The following is a 23,152-nucleotide window of genomic DNA, read 5'->3' on the forward strand; positions in this document are numbered from 1 at the left end:
TGTTTATGTACAGACTAATTGCAAATTTTGATAATACATTTCATAATTTCATGAACAATGTTGTTATATATCCTTCTCCACGTGTTCTTTGTACTTCTTTGAGCTTATTGTGCAGCTAAAAACGACTTTCACATTACAAAGGCTCTGGTGGTGCCCATATCAAAGTTTCCTTGTGAAGTGCCGAAGTGTTCAATAATCCACATGCATTGTCTCGCATGACAGTGTGCTTCGTCATTACTCAGAGAAGTTTATCCCAGTCCCATCCCTTCCTGAAGTTCCTGCTGATTACTCATTCTCTTTCCACATAAGTAGCTACTGTTGTTCAGTGCAGTCTGTCCATCTCCATGGCAACACGTAGCCCGAGGATCTTCACCGACACACCCAAACCGAGAGGAACAGTGCCTTTTCAAGAAGCTGTCCAGACATACAGGGACACCAGAGTTCATTTCATTGGATGGACAAACGGATATATATATATACCCAGGGTGTCCCCTGCCTGTGGCCAGACATGCTGGGATAAACTCCAGTGGTCCAGCAGAGGACAGATGGATGGATAATATAAATATACAAAGTCAAGGAATTTTAACATTTAATATATATATATATATATATATAATTATATATATATATATATATATATAGGCTAGGTGACACCCTGGGCACATGACCAGTCACAGGGCTCTCACACTCACATTGACCCTTACTGATAATTCATATTTAGCAGGTTTTTGGATTGTGGTGAAAATGAAAAATGGAGTGAACCAGATTTTGAAAACCTGCAAAACCAGTTTTCCCCACACATTTTGCTCAGTATTATTATTTGGACTAGGGGATCAGTTTATATTTTTATGAATTATTCCAGTTTCAAAGAGCAATTTCTAGCCACCAAAATGTGCATTCTCAAATCTTACTGAACTACATACGTTTTCAAGGTGTGTATAATATAACATTTAATAATTAATAAAACCTGGAAATATGGAATTTTACAAATGGTAATTTCCATAAAATTAACCCAATTCATTACATTACACACCCTGACAAAAACAACAAACATTGCGGACAACTGAATTACTAGATTAATGGATGATTTTTGCTTTTTTAACAAATTATTCCACTTTTAAAAAGCAATTTCTAGCCACTGAAATACACTAATGTTCACGACTTGTAAATATTCATACATTTTAAAACCGCCTCATTTCCACAAGCAGGATGTCATTAATCACTGTGAACTCAGTACATGACATGAACAATTCAACATGGGCTCATGACTGGAGGACACCGGTCAGATGAGGTCATGTAAGTTAGTCAGCGTTTACCAGAGTCACCTGTCCTGAAAGTCACCTCTCCGCTGAATCTGGCGCAGGACTCGGAGGCTTTTACAAACTCAAATGACTGCAGCTTCCACAGAGATTATATGACCTATTTCCTGCTCTGAATGTAAATCAGGTCTTAGAAGACATTAGACAACCACTTGACCACTAACACCACTCAAAGCCAAAGAATAAGGTTTCTATTAAAGCAGCATCTCAGATTAGAAAAATAAACATGTTTGTTCCGAACTTTTCCAAGTCTGATTTCCTATTCCTATTTGTAGTAAAACAAGAGCAGATTCTGCCTAAAATCTCCTTTTGTGTTCCAGGAAAGGTGTGGAACAACATGAATTATGCAGCCTTTCAATTTTGGGTTTTTTTTTGCTTGAAAATCCTTTTTAATCGTCTTTGCGTCCGAGAAACAAACCTCATTTCCCAAGCAAGCGCAAAGCTAAAAGAAAATTTCAAGTCCAGAAATAGGATCCTTTGAAAACAGCAAGGCAAAAAGACCAAGAGATCATGTGGTTGGTGTTTTATCTGTTTTAATTCCACTAACATGAAATCCAGATCCCTCCGCCCACCCTCCATAACAAATAACAATAATGCTGAGTGTTCTGTATGAAAATTCAAAGACAGTTTCTAGGCAGCCCAATCAGCCAACTCCAGTCACCCTGATTAACTAAAGCCACATGCATTTTAGGCAAGTATCAAAAGAGTAAACAAAACAAACTAAAAACAGATTTAGTAAGTAGTAGTAGTACAAATAAAACAAAACCGAAAATCCTAATAGAAAACCGTATTAATCAGATAAGCACATGAAAAGCGTTACTCCGGTAACAAGACTTTTATATCAAAGTTACAGTATAAGCCATGTGTCAAGTCTTTTTGATCTTAGGTCTGGTCGACAGAGATTGTATGCGTTACTCACCAACGAGAAATCTCTCGTTCTCTCACATATGCGCCTACAACTAACTTCATGGTGACTCGCATCAGTCATGCAGAAGCATCCCAGTGAGCATTTTTACAAACAAACTATACTGCATTCTCCAATCCACAATGAACACATTTTAAAGACAAACAACTTGTGTTTGCCACCCCCCTCCCCTTTCCCCTCTCCCAAACAAACACACGTACACAAACACAGTCTTTCCTTCGCACTCTCACATCCAAACACACACACACACACACACACACACACACACACAAATGACGGGCTGGTGAGTATGAAGCTGGAACTGTAAAAGCGTCAGCGTCGTCTCTCGCTGTGCTGACTGAAAAGGTTCTTTGTAGAGTTGGCTTTAGTTTTCCCGGCCCTCCTCTGCTTCCTCACCGTCGGCCTGATTATCAGAGGTCCACAGCTGAGAATCAAAAGACAACAGTCATCCTCTTACATTCCGGTGTATTTCCGACATCTTGAACGCAGAAAATCAAAAGGGTAGAAAGGAACTTGATGCATCTAGGGCTGCATACCTTTTCATTTGCTGATAACTGAGATAATTACATATTTATTAACAACACAGATGAAAACTTAAACTGATAAAGCGCACAGCATATTTCCCGGCACCATTGTTTTTTGTTATGTGGACGTAAGAACAAACCGGCATAATCCATGGAAATGTACAGCCAAGTAACATCACGTCGCTCTGAGAATTATTTCAAGATCTATACAAGGTTAGATCTTTATAATAATGATACTCAGTAAGTAATAACGAACTGTACCTATTTTGGCTTTGTTCATTGAGTAGCATTTTCAATAAAGGTATATTTGTATCCGAATTAAGGGAGACATTCTCGCATTATAAGCTCTGCATTTTTAAGTTAAATTTGTCGTTCATTTTTCAGATCTGAATAGTTAATAGGATAGTTCAGATATTTGTAAAAATAAATAAATAATTAAATAAAAAATTAGTCCTTATTTTCACCACAAAAACACTTACATTTATTAAACAGGGTAAATTAGCACGAGTGCAATTCCAAAAATGCGCCGATGGGATTTTAAAGTTAAGCACGCATTTTTCTGACAACACAGACGCAGTCGGATCATTTCCATAATGACCAACACAATATACCAAGAGCAGCGCAAATTAGTGTCTAGTTTTAAGACAAGCTTTTTTTAATTTTAAATAATAACAGTAAATTAACCAGTGCAAACCTTTAGTAAATCACCATGCGTGATTAAAATATTGTAGCTGACCCCACACCGTAAAGGTTAAGGAGACTCTTATTTTAAAATGTTTCACCTTATTTCCATGGCGACATGCTTGTCACGAGACACCTCAGCCACAATAATTCTGTATGATAAATTAATTACTTTTATTTTGTTTTTCACTTTTTATTCATAACGACCAGCGACTTAACTATATCATGAAAAATCTGATATTCACATTCTCAAATATGTGTATGTGAATGTGTTTTGTCGTTTAAAAACCTTTATTTCCACCTTCAGGAGGGAGTAAAATCATAAATTAAATTAATCGTAAATTAAAAACATTTTTTTTTTTGCGGTGCCGCGGTGAGCAAGTGATGAAACTGGTGATGCGACTGAACACCACGTAACACCGGTAACACCGACTACCATAGCAAGCCTACTGGATTGTACTAATTAAGACATGAATTGAATGCCCGATCTGTATGAGTTTTTTAAAATTCCTATTATGATTATAATAATATTTTAATACGTCGTTTTTAATTAAGTGAGGGTTAAATGGTATCAGTCAAGAAATTCTCAGTTCTTCTCATATATCCTCACTGGGTTAATATCACAAACAAAGGACTCACTGTCAGATTGTCTCTAAGTAGCTGCATGATGAGTGTGCTGTCTTTATACGAATCTTCAGTTAACTGGTCCAGCTCAGCAATGGCATCATCGAAAGCCTACATAAAAACAGATACATGGATAAATAAATAACACTAAGCATTACATTCATTCAACACAAAAGCTCAAGGGATATTATTGTGTATGAGCTTTGAGTTCATCATGAGCATCCATTCTTACCTTCTTGGCCAGTTCACAGGCCTGCTCTGGAGAGTTCAGGATCTCATAATAAAAGACTGAAAAATTGAGAGCCAGGCCCAGGCGGATGGGATGAGTGGGCTGCATGTTGTCTTTGCTGATGTCAAAGGCGGCCTGGTAGCCTTCCTGAGACTTCTGGATGATATCTGCAAACAAAGACAAAAACTATTTAAGCAAGAATCATTTCATACTTGCCTACGAAATTTAAGAAAAAAAAAAAAATTTAAGCCAACAATATGCACTACCACTCAAAAGTTTGGAGTTTATTTATTTATTTATTTTTAAAGCTTCACTGTGTAACTCTTTTAGTTTATTCTTAGCTAAAAACACTTAGTTCTTCCAAAAATGCTCATTAATGTATATTTACTTCATTCGAGTAATAAAGTATTCTTGTGAGTGTATAATATGTCATTGAAAATACATACAGGTAAGGGGTTCTGATGTCGGTCGCCATGTTGCCCCTCCATCTTGAATGTACATTAGCCGAAGAGGGACATACCCGTTAATTCAAGTGTTTACGTTTGAGTTAACACTCATGGACGAGGTCGAACTGGAAGCCATGTTAATCTTGGACTACATTGGCCACCGTAGGAGTTAAAACGAAATCGGAATTGAGAGGAACAGAAACTAATATTCACTGGATTGTCATATACCTTTTCACCACTAGATGGGGGTAAAAATCACACAGTGTGGCTTTAAAGAAATTAATGTTTATTCAGCAAGGCCAAAAACAGTAAAGACTAGATTTCCATTTCCAGGGTTTCTGCAGGTTTCACAAAGTCAAATTTAAGACTTTAAGACCCATTTAAGACCATTGTGAATGAAATTTAAATAGGTCTTATTACATAGGTCTTAAATATAATCGCTGCAGGAGCATTTCAATTGAGATTTACATGGACGTAGGAAAATTAAGACCCGTTTAAAATGAATTAAGACCTAGAACACAATACTTCAGCAAATTCAAGACTTTTTAAGCCCTTAAATTGTGATTTTGAAATTTTAGACTTTTTAAGACCCCATTTCTGAAGAATCATGTGACGCCGAAGACAGGAGTAATAATGCTGAAAACACATTTTTAAAAATACTAAAACAGAAAAGTCATTTTAAATTGTAACATTTCACAATAACAAATACATCCATGGTGATTATAAGAGTAGGCCTAGTGCAAGAGTACAATTTATTCTTAAGGATTTGCTGAATCGGATTTAAATTAGCTTTTTATTTGGCCCGTGTCCTAAAGACAGTTTCATGCCCTCTCCTTGCCTTGTGTAGGAGACCATTACAACAGACGTTTTAACATTTTGTTCATAATGCGGTTGCTTGCTTATATTGATCTGTGCTCCGGGAGAAATGCCTAAATATTTGAAGATGGTCAGCTCTGTGCAAGCGTTTCACGCTCATTTCAATTTGTTCATTTTAAGAGCTTTAGGAGACAGTGACCAAGCGGTGCATATATTAAACCCACCCGCAGGAGGTTCTGCCTACTGCTGACACCCAGCTGGAAAACACACATAAGCCAGATGCTGTTGCCATGACGATGCTCATGCAGCCCATCATACTGACAGTAGTAGGTCAGCGGATGCTTATGCTCAAATAGATCAGCGATATTTTTCCTCTCTCGTAAGAATGTATAAAAAACCCGCAGCTTAACTGTAATACTATATAAACATAGACTGATCTAGGATCTGCTGCACAGTCTGGTCCTGTCGTTTCCACAGATGGCAGAACCTTCACTCCTGTGCTGCCATAGAAACACACCAGGCTCTTAAAAATTCATCAAACCCTGCAGGGAGACGCAGCAGCCCTAATAACCTCGTGCATCTATCGGAAAGACTGAATTATTACGTCAAAGCCAAAGACCACATGTGAAGGGAAATCACTCAATAACCTCATTGGTTAGGTGGAGCTGGATACTAGTGTTGTCACTACTTTTGCAAGGTCCATGTTGGACGCACACAAAAATCAACGGCTGCCTAATTCACAACAAAATCACTAGATTGGGCTATTTTATTTGCAATAAAGTAGATATATTAGCAACCGCGAGGATAGGCACAGGAGGCAGAAAACATCACACTGGGCGATCTCAAATTAATCTGCAAGCAGCTTGTGTCTCGAGAGCTTTATGAACTAGGACACAAGACCTTCAGATCTAAACCGCCATCCTTCATTTCCAAATATATAATTAATGAAACTCGGAGTCTGTGGCTACTTCATGCGATTCTAACTCTATTGATACTGACCCCTTGAGTTCAAAAGCAACAAACACGATCAGCCAGGTAGTGCTATATAAGGAAACCTCACACTCTCTTCCAAACTGTTGCTAAGCTAACAACTCACTATTCTAATAAGCACAAAAATGCACATATATTTGGATAGAGCATATTTAATAAGATTGGGTTATTTTCAATAAATTCTTTAAAGTATCTAATAATGTATTTATATTTGAGATACTTGGCCAAATTATGCTATTTTAAAAGTTCATTATTTTGATTTATGTTCAAAGCACATCATTTTTCACAGAATTCTCAGTGTCTGAAACATGCTGAAATACAAAGCCCCTCCTCTGATTGGTCAGGTGACCTAGTGAATTGTGATTGGCGAAACACCTCAAGCGTGTCAGAAATGTAATGTAACCTATTCCTGTGAATGTTTATGTAACTTCCTTTGTAAACTATTTTTTTTTTTTTATTTCATTGAGAATTGTGCATTTCTGCAAGGTCTGCCTGAGCTGTTGTCTTTTTTATTTTATTTTATGTTGTGCTGTTCATTCTGTTGGAACAAAACTAACAAAATTTCAATAAAAAAAAATGTAAAAAAAAAAAAAAGAAAAAGAAATGTAACACACCTAACCATAATCGCAAGCTTCAGCTTCCAAGGCTTCTAAATAACGGATTGTAGTTGATACGAACCAGGACCCAAGGTACGAAACACGTGATTTGCAGATTAATCGCATTTAAACATTATATAGTGAAAGTTTTTAAGTCTTGCCAATTTAAAATGTTTTTAAACCATTCAAATGCAAGAAGAGGCAAAATAGATCTTGATTCACATAAAATCTCTATACCTGAATACTAATAATAGTCCCACCTATTTGTACATTTTCTATTATTTTGTCTGTGCATTTGTCTTTGATAATGTTTGAACTTTATTGGGAGTTTTTGCTGTGGTAATAAAGCAATTAAAGTGTTCTTTAAGTGATAAATGGGATGCAAAGTTACATTTGTACTGCTCAGGAACAGCTTTATAAATCAATCTTAACTCCAGAAAGCAAAAGTGCTCCATATAAAGTGACATGACAGACAACACTTGCCTTCATTGTGCGTGCCTTTGAGTGGGCATTATGCTAATATTTCACATTGTGACATGGACGTTTGAGGTTTAATATCTGGACTTTGATCGAGGAATTTTAGATCAATGTTCTCTGTTAAATAGAATAAAAAAGCTTTGTAATTTTGTAGATTGTGAAAAAACAGATGCATTACACTAAAGAAAAACATTAAAAAGCATAATTTGACCCCTTTAAAGTAATGCATTCTTGGATTGTCTTCATGAGACAGTTCATGATATACTGCAATAGATGTTGGCTAAAACAAGGTATTGGGTAAAGCAGCATCATTTTGCTGCATAGTGTTTGGAGCAGCCTTCGTGTTGGCGTGCCTATGATTTCTCTAGGTAGGCAGCTGGAGAGTTTGGAGCAGAGCCAGTATATTAGCTCAAGGACAAACAAATGAGTAAAAAAAGGTATTAAATTCACTACAAGAGATATATTGGTAGTTATGTAAGACTCTTCATGGGCACACATAGGTCTGTTCCAAAACCTAGTGGGCTGTCAATATGGACAGCATTTTAAGGCATCATTCCAGCATTTTAAGGCTCATCCCTGATAAAAGGCTCTTAAAAAACATTTAATATTAGGGCTTGGTAAAAAAAAATAAAATAAAATAAAATATATATATATAAATTTTTACCAAGCCCTGTATATTTCTCGATTTTAAAATCGAGCCATATCGAACCAATATAGATTCTTAAATCCCAAAAATCATAGTTTTAGTTTTTTCAGTTGATGCATGAAGAGAACATTGTAGCGCGCTTCCCATCCCAGAAATAAAAAATAAAAATATAATGATAATAATTTGCAATAAGCTTTGTGATTTGTTACTTTTGATATAAAAAGACTGATATATGAAAATATATAAAATTCTGTCCAATTCATTATGAAGTTTTGGCACTATTTAATGTGCCAGATCGCTGTTGTCGCCTCAGATCAAGCAAATCGCGTGAGAACTGATCATCTTTTCCACTCAACTACTAATAACAGCACTAAAATTAAACACGAATCCACATCAGAAGGTGTGTTAAAAAATACCTTACATCCTACCGAAATCCGTATCCTCTCATGCAATCGCTCAATAAGTGTTTCAACCACAAGAAGACATCAATAAAACAGCTTATAAACAATGTCACAATGTTACACTTACCTCAGAAAAGCCATTCAGTGACCATAAACTCTTTAGTCAACTCTAGAGACGAGCATTTTCTAAATATATGCACCATATTATAAAGACTAGTGGAATTATAAAATAAAATGAGTTGACCAAACATTCTGTACAGAAAAGCTGAGTATTTTATGCAACCCTGGTGTGTGGTGTGTGCATCTCGTTGCTTAATATTGTACATTCGGAGCCATGAACTATTTCTGTTTTAAAAGATTTTGTGCAACATTCCCTCAATAATAAGTCATTCAGGGTGTGGAAGCACAAGTAAAGACCTGTTCCACTGGTAGCTAACAAAACTCCTAAAAATCTGCATGTGTGTGCACAACTCTCACGTTCAGAGGCTTGTGCTGAACACCAAAGGCCATCTAATATTTGGATCCGTTTCTCAAATGAAAATAAATTGTACTAAGAAAAGACAACTAAGAATGTGCATCTTGTATAATAAATGTTGTTTGAGAGAAACTCACTGGTTTTCTCGTCTCCTGTGGCGACCTCTGCCAGGTAGCGGTAGTAGTCTCCCTTCATCTTCAGGTAGAACACCTGGCTCTCTGCTGGAGAAGTGTTGCGGATCAGAAACTTGTCTAGGAGATGCTGTGGATGAGAGACACATGAACCTGAACACACAGTGCAAGACAGTAACGTATAATCAGACTGATTAATGTGTAACGTTTAATGTGATCATAATCAGAGCATGTGCGTGTCAGTCAGTGATTTATTTATTTGAGGTTATTATAGCATTTAAAGAGCACAGACCGATGCAAAGGAAACGCCTTGTAAGAAATACATTGTAAGAACATTTTTAACATTAATATAATTTGTGAATTTATGTAAATCATGTTTTGTGTGTTATGTATCTCGAATGCCAAAGATGAATTTCTCCATCAGGAGACAATAAAGGCTAATCCAATCCAATTACTTTCATTTTCAGGAAAAGTATCGAAATCGCAATTCTTGACTTGGTATGGGTATCGAAACAATAATTTTGGTATTGTAACACCATCAAAAACGCAATTGACTGAACACAAGGTATGAGAATACAGGTGATTTCAAAAGGGACTTCAGAAAGATTTGGCATCATTCACCATCAACCAGGATGAACAAAGATGACGAAACTGAACTGAAAACTGTGCATCTTAGGCACAAGATATGAGTTTTCACAGTCCAACCAATGAATACCCATAACATATCAGGATGTCACAGTAAAATTGTAATAACGCAATATTGAGCTTGAAAAACAGCAGAACCAATATGATGCTGAACTCATTGGACGAAAAAACAAAGCTAGTTTTGGCAGGAGCTTTAATTCAGCCATTTTTTGATTATGCTTGTGGTGCATGGTACAATGGTCTCACAGTAAACCTGAAACATAGACTTCAGACGTCTCAAAATAAATTAATAAGGCTAATTTTAGACCTCCCCATTAGAACTCATCTGGAACCTTCCCACTTTGAAAGGGTGGGATGGTTAAAAGTTGAGGATCGGGTGTCTCAGATGCAGCTGGGTATGGTACAAAAAATTGTTTATGGAGATGTTCCTAAATATTTTAGAAATTATTTTAATAGAGTAGACGAAGTTCACAGGTACTCCACTAGGGGTAGCTCAACTGATTTTGTTCCCCCCAGATTTAATACAAATGTGGGCAAACATTCTTTTCTTTATGTTGGAACTACCCTTTGGAATCGGTTACCTGGTGCACTGAAGACAGTAAGAAGTATAGGTCATTTTAAACAAGGTCTGAAATTATGGTTTAGGGGCCAAAAGTAGTTTTTTATAATACTAAGGTTATTTATTTATTTATTATTATTTTTTGTATAATATGTATGAATTTGGTTTATGTATGTGAATGATTGATGTGTGATGTGTTGCCACTTGACTTCTTCTGCTGCCTTTATAAGGGACCACAATGGAAATAAGTCTTCGGGCTTTATTGTGTTATCCCTGACTACTTTTGTATTTGTTTTTAATGTATGCAACAGTTTTCTTACTGTTCTTCATATTTTTATATTTAAGTGGTCAAATAAATCTAATCTAATCTAATCTAACTCACACACTACTTGTCAGAACAAGCACAAGGGTTGCAAATTCCCACACTTTCTGCCCAATGAATGCCCATCATTTTTCTATAGATTTCCATTTTTATGGAAACACATCAAGATTCATAGCGGTTTAAAATACTTGACTGCAAAACTCTGGAGTGTACGGTCATATTTTGTTCCATAAACAATTATGTACACAACTTCTCTCAGTTGTCCTTGTTTATGGGTGTTTGCGACATCTTAATGTTAAGCTTTCCATTTTTGCAGATGGTGCATCACCGTGAGACATCAGATATCGTCACACTTGGTGTGAATAGGGTGTAACGATACCCTCATGTCACGATTCGATACATATCACGATACTGAACTCACGATACGTTATTTTTGCGATACTCCAAGACATATGGTAAAAGGTTAACAAAAAATGTACTGTTGATTAAAATGCTAAATTTGATTTTACATTGTGGGTTTAAATGAATAGGCTTGGACTTGGTGCTGAAACCCTAGGGAAATAACAATTTTCATGATTCTGAAGCTGAAAATACAGAATTATTTTAGATGAATATGCTTGCACTCTTTCACTGGCTCGATATATTTAAAATAATTTAGGACAGTTTTAACTGGGAACATCAGATATTTGGCATTATCAGGACCCACAAATATTCCCCCATTGCATTATTATACATTATAATCAACATTATATATAGTAGTTTAATGTAGTATTGACACTAAAAGTCTTAAAACTTGAATTTTCTCACACAGTCATTTTTATTTTGGGGGGACTATCCACGATACATATTGTTGCATTTTTGTATTGCGATATATTGTGGCACGAAATATTGTTACACCCCTACCATATCTATATATATATATATATAATAGCTTGTTTTGTTCCGCGTCATGCTAAGGGGCATGAAATGTAACGATGTCCCAACAATGATATGCCAGGGTAAAACTCTTGGACGTATTTTAAAGAGTCTGTGCCATGAACTTTACATACTTCACATACTTTTGAAAATCCAGCATTTAGTTGATCCTGATAAGCGCTCTGTGTCACAGTTGTAAAGAGAACGGCTTTCTTCTTCCATAAGCGGGTTTGGCGTCAGACAGCGTGATGGCTGACAGACATCAATGTTTAGACGGCATCGGCATTGAAATCTTAATTGCTGATGAGATATAGAGGGAAATATCTAGTGAAAAGGAGAATATTCATGACATTGTCCATCGCGATGTTTTACTGTAGACATCATCTGATGCCAAATTGGTAGACGTCGCCCAACCCTACTTCCAGGTGGAGGTTAAAAAACATGACATGTCTCCCAGAAATCAGAAGACGACTTTGAAATCCCTGAGGTATTATCCAATTTTGTGTGCCATTTGCATCAGATGTTCAGCCAATGGTCTGTGGGCATGACATCAGAGGCTGAGACTACCAGCGAAGACACAAGCACCTCATAACTTCAAGATGGTACTTTATCTCTCCATCTTAGAGCTTTTGAAGGTTGTTTAGAGGATACTAGATGTAATGTCCAGCAGGTTCTCCCTTTGTAGAAGCCAATTTCAACCCATTACCCTCCTACTGCCAGATTAAACATCACATTCTTGTGGATACAGTCTAAATAACATCTGGAAAAGGGAAGGAATGTCATAAATGCAAAGCAAAACATTCCGTGTTTCACCGTTTAAGACGCCTCAGGCAAAAACCCAACTAAAACAGCCCGGAGAGGGCATGGTCCTGTCTGATCCATTAAGGCCTTATTCAGTAGCAGAGTCATTTTCACTTTCAGTTTCCTGAAAAAAAACTCTTGCAACCAAGAGCTGATTTGTTGATCATTTAAAGAAAATGCTTATTGTTTTGCGTTTCTGGAAACAGTTTGGGCAAAACTGACAACCTCTAACCACTGACTGACTGAAAACCTGGGACAATATCAAAAAAAGTTTTCAGCGTGAGCTCCGCATGCTCGCGAATTATTTCGTTATATTTCGCGAATAGTGCTGCGTGAATAGTGCTGTGCGAATGCACTACGGCGCTCTGCACTCAAATTCGATTTAAAATAGGCTTAGTAAAAAAAAAAAGTAGATCAAAAATCAATGTGGCGGTCAGTGTTGATATTAGTGTTGTCAAAAAACTCGGTACTTCGGTACCAAGTCGGTACTAAAAAAAAAAAAATGTTACGGTACCAGCTTTTCTAGGTACCGAGTACCAGGTTAATCCAGTTCTGTTCTAGACGCGATGTCTGAAACGTGCACAGTTGCGTCCTCTTTATAACGCTGATATGGCTCTCTCTCTCTCTCTGAATCCACTTGTTGAAACGAAAGGAGGAAAGAGCCACATATGGAAATATTTTGGATTAGGCTAATGTCACGTTGCCATAAGAGGCCGATTACATGCAAATTCGCAATTTCAAATATAGGCGCGATTCAAGCGCGCTCATAATAAAAACTCGTTGGCGTTGCATAGCAACGACAGACGCCGCGTGAGAGCAAGCGCTTTGGAAAGAATAAGCACGCGCAAAAATATAATTAAAAAACACGCGCGACATGTGAACGGCCTCTAAAGTGCTTTCGGGGTAGTTTTACGAGTACATGAGCACAGTAGTATCCACCCGACACCAGAGTACTACTGGTATTAGTATTGTCATTTAATGTCAGTGCCAGTTCTAGGCGTATTCTTGCCTTTATAACTCAGCAGGTTTAAAAAGCCTTTTTAAAATTAAATATGAATGCAGTTTTTGATTAAATAAAAGGACAGTCAAGTCAAATAAAACATGTTTTATGGTAATGCTACAAAGATACCATTCATCAACATTACTTAGTTATCAACACATTGAGTGAACAATATATTTTTACAACATTAATTAATGTTTGAAAATGTTATTTATTACAAACACCTGATTGTTCATGTTTGTTCACTTAATTCATTGTGCATTAAATAAATAATGGATTAAAACTTTACAAACAACTTTAAAAATGTGTTAGTGTATTACTATTGTTTATTTTAGGTCATTTTATCTAATCTTTTTCTAAAGCGTTTATAATACAAATGTACAGTTTCCATACTTGTAACCGTGATAAACACTTAAATATATGTAAATTTAAACTAAGCTTTGGTACCGAAATTGGTACCGAGAACCGTGAATTTTAACTGGTATTGGTACCGAATACTGAAATTTTGGTACCGTGACAACACTAGTTGATATTGTGGTGGGCCTCCACAAATAAATGAATGTATGGGAAATTCTGCACCTCTAATTTTACCGTCACCTTCCTCAGGGATGATTTAAATTGTGTTCAGTTGTATCTTTTAAGTTTCCAGGCCTAGTAATCTTTTACCGTTCTCAGACCAAGGGGGATTATAAGTGCTGCTGCTAATGCGTCAAGGTTTTTTATATAAGTGTTTACCAGATATATTATTATATGTAGGCTTAATATAGTGTAGGCTAAGCCTATCCATATAGATTTTTATTTAAAATGTATATTGTCGCTTCACGTTTTCACATGCAACCGGAGAACCAGTGCACAATTATTTTTTATGTATTAATTTTCTGTGCATAATTTATTTTGATACATTACATAAATGCTATTATCTGTACCGTATCCCAACTGTTACAATAAAACATCAATTGAGCAATATAACACGCATTTTTATTCAGTATAAGCAACATTTAGCTTTTTATGTTAATAGAGAGAAATTTACATTCTCAGGAAAATAGCTGCTTATTAGTAGGGCTGCAACTAACGATTATTTTGATAATCGATTAATCGGACGATTATTTTTTCGATTAATCGATTAATCGGATAAAAAATTATATTTCTTTTTTGTTTATTATAACAAAATAAAACCCTAAAAACCACACTCTTTTGTGTGTTAAACAATCCACTTAATACAGATAACTTCATTATAAAGAAAAACAACAAATAAAAAAAATATATATGACCATAACCTATGACAAAAATGCTATTGTAAACTAGATTAGTGGATAACTCAGCATAACTTAGCCTAGAAATATCACAAGTGCACAATAATTTTATAAAATCTAAACATTTAGTGAAAAAAACATTCCTTAGTGGGGAACAAATAAGAGACAATAAGTGTAGCACTAACTCTGGTAAAACGTTACACATTGCTCTTTGTATTGTTGTTATACATTCATGAAAAACATCGTAAAAATCAGATGCACAGCTGTTTTAAATGTAAAGCACAGCTGTTTAGTGAGGAAGCAAAATATAATAGATAGGACAGAACAAGAAAGGCTATTAATAAGATTTCAAAACCATCATAGACCTTTATCTACGGATCAATTATAATAATAACATTGAATCATCTTGGAAAGAGATCATCATGTTAACTGTTGTAACGCGACGCGCTGTTTGAACACCGAATAGAGAATGACTGACAGCCGCAGTGGAGGGAAAAGCTTACGTTAACTTGAATTTAATGACTTAAATATACATTTCTATCTCACATTATACTATAGTATGGCTTCATAAAGTATACACGATTAACGTCGGTCACCTATTTTGGTTTCAAAACGGCGAATTTACCGAAAGGTGAATGATTTTCGTGTATGCTGCATATTGATAGCGGTTTCCTGATGCCCGCAAATTAGTTCAAACTCACGGAATCAAGAGTGCGCATGCGAGACAGAAGATAATGTGCTCCAAACCGTCCGTGTTGCGCGCGCGAGACAGGGTAGAGCGGCGAGGGAGAGAGACTGCATGTGCGCCTCATGAAGCGCATTTAAGAAGCGCATGTTCCATGTAAACAATCCCCGTGACGTAATCAGACCAACTAATCGATAACGACATTCGTTGACAACGATTTTCATAATCGATTATAATCGATTTTATCGATTAGTTGTTGCAGCCCTACTTATTAGTTAATCGATCGATAAGGTCGATCAACTAGCGATTGATGAATTAATCGATAATTTGCATCTTTACCTCAAAACCAAATCTTCTGCCACTGTCTTGTCAGCTCTAATGTTTAGACTTCTATACCAAGTCGGTGCTGAAATATTTACAAAATGTAACGCTTTGATCGCTGTTGAGCAAAATCGTAAACACCTCTGATTGGCCATTGTGTTCACGCGCTCATCGGATATGTCTGTGATTGGCTAAAATGATCAACGCACGGGAGCGTTTGAGAGCACACAGAAGTGTTTGAAAGTTTGTTTGTTTTTTAAACGTGAGTAGGAGCTTTTGAAAGCACAAGCAGCCGTCTATCAGTGGACCGGTGTACATTGATGTGCATTTACAACATGTTTTTGAAGCGCTGATCATTGTGGCCAATCATAAACATTTAATGACGATTCCGCTCAATAGCGCTAAAAGCGTCACATTTTTTAAATTTCAGTACCGACACCAGTCAGCTCCTCAATCTTCTGTGTTGTGTGTTGCGACTCTTGTTCGGCTCATGCTGCATTGAGGAGACATTGAGACAACCCATTCAGTATTTAATGGTAGTGTCTGTTCTCTGACATAACTAAATTATTTTTATTACTGTAAAAAATGTTAATGACTGTGGGAGGCGGTTCTGTGCAGGGCAAATTATGTAATCGGTGTGTGGCGTGTAACACTGACTGTTGCAGCAAGCCTTAAGCAATGTTTATTTAACCGAACAATATTTGAAGACTACATGTAAATGTTTTAATGGATTATTTACTCATAAATAGAGTTAAAAATAAACTAATTACACTTATTTACTATTTATAATTTTCGGATAAATAAAAAAATAAATCAACAAAATAGTTACAATAGCTTTTGTTAAGGCACCGTGACAACCCTATTCCGTTCCAGAATTGTAATTTTTTGTTTTCTTTTCACAAAATGAACACTAGTACTTTTCAACCCTTTTTCTGGTTAAGACCAAAATTAAACCCTGCTGACAAGACTTTATTCATTATTTGTACTTGTTATGATCCTATCATTGGTTCTTTCCCTTTCAAAGCTTACCAGAACGTCTTTGCAGATGGCCTTCAGCTCGGTCTCAATCTTCTCACGGTACTCTTTAGCCATCTGCTGTTTGTCACTGCCCTCAGTTTTCTGCTCGATGCTGGACACTACCCTCCAGGCGGACCGGCGAGCGCCCACAACATTCTTGTAGGCCACAGAGAGCAGGTTTCTCTCCTCGTCGGTCAGTTCCTCTCCAAGTTCGGTTACTTGCTTCATGGACTCAGCCATGTCATCGTAGCGTTCGGCCTGCTCCGCCAGCTTGGCTCTCTGCACTTGTTGGCTCTTGTCCATGGCTGCTTGCTTCTATAAGAAAAAAAAAACAGTTTAATTAAAAGATCAATTAATATGTACATTTATAATTAGCGATATAGTTAGGGAACTAAATTGTTTGTTAATTGGACATCTTGATTGAAAAGGTAAACTATCATGTTGAATCTTTGGTGCTATTTGAACTAAAGGGTAAGAGATGATCACTTAAGGATTAGGGTTGGGTATCGAGAATCGAGTATCGATTGGAACCGGGACTAACTTTTAGTTTTTCCCGGAATCGTTCAAAAGTTAAAATTTCGATTCCTAGTTTCAATATTAACAGTACGCCGAGCAGAAGAAGAAACCGCTGAACAACACCAACGAAGAAGCGTCTACCGGAAGTGTTGGCATAACCGCGCGAGTCGAACGTGAGTAGCTTACGTCGGCGGTCCAAAGTGTGGCTTCACTTTTCTAAAAATAACGAAATCTCGGCAAAATGCAAAATTTGTGACAAAAGGAGTATTTGTGACAGAAGGAGTATTTCCTTCACAAAGGATTATATGCTTCAGAAAGGCCGTTGGTTAGCAAGGTTAGCTAAACTTTTTTGACCCTGCCTCTTAAAAGAATCGGAATCGAGAATCGTTGGGAACCGGAATCGAAACAAGGAATCGGAATCAGAATCGTTCAAATTCAAACGATACCCAACCCTACTTAAGGATCCATCTGATCTGAATGGTAAAATGGCTCCACGTTTTAAAATTCCATTGGCAGGAGCCACAAGACGCACCGATTAGAAATTTCTTGGCCGATTACGATTTTTCAGTTTCATCTGTCGATACTTATTTTTAAACAATTCCGATTTCATTTTTTCTAACCACTTTACACCAAACACAAATATTTATTTTCTTATATACTGGCGGAGGTTGTTGAAGATGGAATCCTTGAAGTGCTTCAGGTCAAAACATCAAACAACCGAACATTTTGACTTGCCCTCTCGTAACTTCTGCATCATTGAGCTTGGACTACAAAATCGGAGCGAGAAATAAAAATGGCGGATTGCTCGAAGTGTGTCCTTATTTGGCAGTTCCACTGCAAATACTGGGACAACTGTTCAAAAAATGTTATAGAGAACAGAAAAATCTGAACAGGTTGAAAAATACGACCAAAACAGAATATAAAGATATAAACGAAGCACCTGAAGAGAATAATTTCATCTTTTCTGTACTTAAAAACACTCCAAATATACAACAAAATGCATTTAAGAGCTAAAAAGGTGGATTTTGCATGACATGTCCCTTTAAAGAAAATATATGTTTGTGTGTGCTGTAAAGTGGTTAGAAAAAATGAAATTGGTAAAAAATTGGTATCGGCAGGTCAAAGTCAAACTAGGTACAGGTACAGACCTCCACCCACAAATACTGTGAGAAACACAGTAGACTATATGATGGTCCGCCTCGTTTTGAGCCAGGAAAAAGCCATATAGTGTCTTATTAATCTAATTAAATCTCTTGATTAAATGTAAGAATTAAACACAGAAGATGATTTAATTAGGTTAAAAATGGCTTCATAAAGGTAAAGATGCCCATATTAGGCGAAAATCTATCTATTCCTAGCACTGACACAGGGAAGAGTTCACTTCAGTGAGCATCACTTTTATGAATTGAGTGAATCCAAGCAGGAATGCTGAAATGTTGGCTGACTTATTGGAGCTATTATCATGTAAGACTGAAAACAAGGGCCTTAAATGGAAAGTTCACCCAAAAATTAAAATGATGGCATCATTTACTCACCCTTAAGTTGTTCGAAAACTGAAGGAATTTCTTTCTGTCGAGCACAAACAGTGGGTAACCAAACAGCAGATGGACCTCAAGGTATTTTTGTTTTCCATACTATGGAAATAAATTGGATCCATCAACTGTTTGGCAACCCATGTTCTTCAAAAGAACTTCTTTTGTGTCCAGCAGAACAAAGAAATTCATAAAGATGTCCGAGTAAATGACAACTATTGCTTTAAAGTCAGCACAAAACAGAAGCTGTGATAGTATGTAAAAGAAATGTAGTGCAGGACTTGATTTTGTCCATTTGTAATTGATTGGATTGTTGTGGTTCGCTACAGAGCAACACAGTCACGCCCACAGCCGGTGCCGGAAGTAAGAATTCAATACAATTTAGTCCATTGACATTTGGGATATAAGCCATAAAAACATAACCATACATGGTAGACTTAAAACCAGCAACAGCTGTACTAAATGATTGTATATGCTCATATAAATGCCAAAAGTTAATCGAGCACTAACCTTGTTTTAAGATAAATGCCTTTAATTCACAATGTCTTGGATACTTCATTACCCACAATCCTGAACAATCCCACAGTAATGCATCTCATTGGTGGAAGTCATGTAACTGTCTGGTTAAACCACGTGAAGGTGCGTGAAGACTGAAGATCGCGTAATGACGTAGGGCTAGTTCATTGGTCGCACCTCTGAGACGCCCATGCGCCATTGGATGTGAAGTTGCCGCAGCACATGAGCGAGCCAGATGCTCAATGTTTTAGCTGTGCAGCTGCGTTTAACATATAAGCTTCAGTAAATCGAGGAAAAGGAGTTTCCCTGCACATTCACTATATAAAATTCACTGGAGGAAAAAGTTCACGTGGCCGTCGTCAGATTTGGAAGTCACTCAAAAGGCTTTTTCAAGGTGGCTTTAGTCGATTTCAGTGAGGAGCGGTGGTTTATTTATGGGACGAGTAGTTCCTTTGCTCGAAATGAAAAAATGTACTTGTAGTAGAGTCTTGTACCCTTTACTTTTTTTGGATTTTCTCTTCATTTTTTCACTCGAAATGATATGTTGTATGTTGTTGTAGCTGGTTATCCTCAGACATGCTCTAAAACTCTTTAGATATGGATTCTACAAAACATCAATGGGAGAAATGAATGGGAAATTTACTTCCGGCACCAACGCTCTCTCCGGCTGTGGGCGGGACTGTGATGCTCTATTGCTGTGATCTCATGTGAGTGACAGGTTGCCCCGCCCCCGCGCTGATAAGAGAAGAGCAACTTGTTGTTTCAAGTGGGAGATGAAGTTCCATGTTTTAAAATGTAATACTTCTACTACTACTACTAATAATAATAATAATAGTGTGATTAATCATTTATAGAAAATACATCAAGTCCATACAAAACCTTTACTTTGCATAGGATATGTGATAGAGTGAAAAAAGAAAAAAGAAAAATGCGGATATGACTTCGGCGACCACGCCCAGTCCACACACACACACACACACACCAGCGCACAATGTTTAAACAAGACACCTCGATCTATCCATAAAGCTGATATCCAGTCTGATCACGGTCCATCCGGGGATTTATGTGTGCGAACTGCTCCCGCCCAACGTGCGCGCGTCCAATCGAGTGCGTTCCGCTCTTTACCTGACATTACGTTACTTTTCTAGTATCCGCTTTGTCTCAATACGAAACCAATGCTAAACTGGGGTTTTGCCACATTTTATCTTCCAATGCCATTTCAGACTAAGAGAACATATTCAATTGTGCAGACCAGGAGAAAAAAAACAAACGTTATCATTTCCATAAGCAAATACACACGGTCGATACCTTCAACTGACAGGAACTCCACAGTAGTAAAGCAGTGAGGTAAACGCCCTACTTTTTACCCAACGTGCCCGACAAGATCTAGCTTGCCAGATGTCCTCTAGGACTACGCTTGAAAGCGATAAATCACAATTTTACACTTATATTCTGAGTTCATAACATGTGAATGATAACAGATGAAGTGAGATTTCAGTGCGGAGGTGGAAGACTCATCCTTCCGTTGTCTGGAAATCTGAAACGGCTTGAAACACTAACAGGGATATGCGGAAAACAGCGGGGTTATTTAGTGACACAACAGCCATGGCTGCGTTAAAATAAGCAATTCACGGCGAACTTTTAATTCTGGTATGATCCGCACTGAACCACGAGTTGTTTCTCAAGCAAAAGCTTCGAAGCATCCCTGTACAAGTAACCTTAACGTTAGCTACGGCAAAACATTTGCTTCGCGTGATAGAAATTGCTCGGTTAAAATGAGCACTCGGAACAAAGAAACACAGTTCTTATTTATACAACGGTACACTGAAGAGTAAAATGAAACGAAAGTAAGCCAACCTGTGAATGAGAGTCTGTCTCCGGCTGTACAGTTCAGCTGCCACTCACTGACTGACTGTGGCGCGCAGCACAGCGTTCCCGTGCGATCCACGGGGTTTCCGTCCCACTCGTACTCTGCTGGAGCAGGGACTGGGCAGGGGCCATGACGTCAACCGCTGCCAAGGCAACCGGAATTTTGATTGGCGTGCGCTGCTATGGCTGCAAGGAGAGCCTCGAGCGCGTTTGATTCTGAGATGAATCTAAATGGGGAGAAATTATGATTTTAAATTAACCCTATAAACTAAACCCTGTTATATGAAGTAGTCTTTTTAAAATTAAATAGTTCATTAAAAAGTTTGGATATGTGTTTTATGTCATATTTGATACACCAGGTTTTTGTGTAGGCAATCTAAATTGTTTGTCTTTTATGGCCCATGTAGTATATAATGAGATTAATTTTTGGAGCTCATACTTGAGAAGGAAAAAAAACGGCCAAAACACTATGCACATAAAATGAAATTCTGAAAGCTAATGTAATACATGTTTATAAACATAAAAATGTACACTAAATACAGTTGTTTGTATTTATATGTAATTTATGCCTTTAACACATTAATCAAAAGAAAATGTTGATATATAAAATATTAAATTTTTATATTATTCATATTTAAAACAAAACATATTAAAATAATGATTTACTCCTCCCAAAATATGAAAATTCCCATTTAAAACAAGAATCTAAAAAGTATGATTATACACAAAAAAAGTTAACATTTATTTGTTTTTTAAAATGTTTTATAATAACCATTATCTTTTGTTTATTTGTATAATAAATGGCTTCTGTCTTCTATAGTGAAGTCATGCATCAAAATGTTATTGACACTGGTGAAATACTCTGTTTAGATTTATCTGATTTACATGGCATGTAGTGCTTAATTGTCTTGCGTATACAACTTCTGTACTTGGGTGTTAATCATAATGAAGCACAATAGTTGACTCAGAGGACATTGATGTGTCAGACATGCTTGCTAGACAGTGTCTGGTATGAAAACAGAGGAAGGAAGACAATATAGTCTGATCTGATACATGGTCTGAACACGCTGTCATAGCAGCTCGCTCTCTAAACTGGAGCAGAGGAATGAGATATTAATAAAAGCAGAGTGTCAATTATCTTCCATCGAGGTCCATAAAGAGAACATGTTCTAATTTTTAACAGGGTCACATTTTCTCATTGGAAAGTCGTGTAAAGATATTACAACCCAATTTATGATTGTAGCCAGATCTCAATCCTGTTGGCATGGTTTTCAATGTTAAATCAGTGGTGTAATAGTTATATTGCGACTATCAACAGATGATTACTGTTGCTCAAAAAAGCTACACTTTCTCAAATGTAAGATTTTGACTCATATTGGATTTTTACCCCACCCACAGGCACACCTACCTCAACATGTTCAGCGGCGATAAACCATCGTTGTCACTGGTGAGTCATTGATGACACAGACTAGAGATTTATCTGAGGTCATTTACACAAATCAGCTCAATCCACAGACAATTTATAATATACAGTTGTGCATTGCCAACAAAGAAACTAAGAAATTAATCTCCCACTTTCCATAATTATACACTAGAGCCACAAATCCCAAAATGCTTGTGTGACATAGCTATGGTTGATAAACTATCACTTAACATCAAATTAACCTACCGTGAGAAAAAACTCTAATTAAAAAACTCTAAAATAGTGATTTTGGCATGTCATACCTCAAAGGTACATTTCACTAAAAATCTGTCAATTTGACATTCAATTCAGTGTTGTATAAAGCTTTTTTCAATCTTAAAGGAGTTGGGTTTTTTTTCAAACTTTTGCTGATAATTTACTCACCCCCATGTCATCCAAGATGTCCATGTATTTCTTTCTTCAGTCATTTTTGATGAAAACATTCCAGGATTTTTCTCC

General features: G+C 36.9%; 1 protein-coding gene across 1 annotated transcript; it reads right to left on the bottom strand.

Annotated features, from left to right (window-relative positions):
• Positions 1-1,835: 1,835 nt before the first annotated feature.
• On the bottom strand, positions 1,836-21,453 carry ywhaz (tyrosine 3-monooxygenase/tryptophan 5-monooxygenase activation protein, zeta polypeptide). The gene is made up of 6 exons (XM_039680696.2): positions 21,220-21,453; positions 16,811-17,113; positions 9,287-9,410; positions 4,306-4,469; positions 4,089-4,184; positions 1,836-2,668 (listed from the first exon to the last, which is right to left on the bottom strand). Exons 2-6 carry the CDS (start codon positions 17,099-17,101, stop codon positions 2,609-2,611), a joined length of 735 nt encoding a protein of 244 aa, XP_039536630.2. The 5' UTR covers positions 17,102-17,113; positions 21,220-21,453; the 3' UTR covers positions 1,836-2,608.
• Between the last annotated feature and the right edge of the window lie 1,699 nt (positions 21,454-23,152).

The sequence above is a fragment of the Pimephales promelas genome, chromosome 18 (genome assembly GCF_988280905.1).
Source record: "Pimephales promelas chromosome 18, fPimPro1.hap1.1, whole genome shotgun sequence".
Lineage (NCBI taxonomy): Eukaryota > Metazoa > Chordata > Actinopteri > Cypriniformes > Leuciscidae > Pimephales > Pimephales promelas.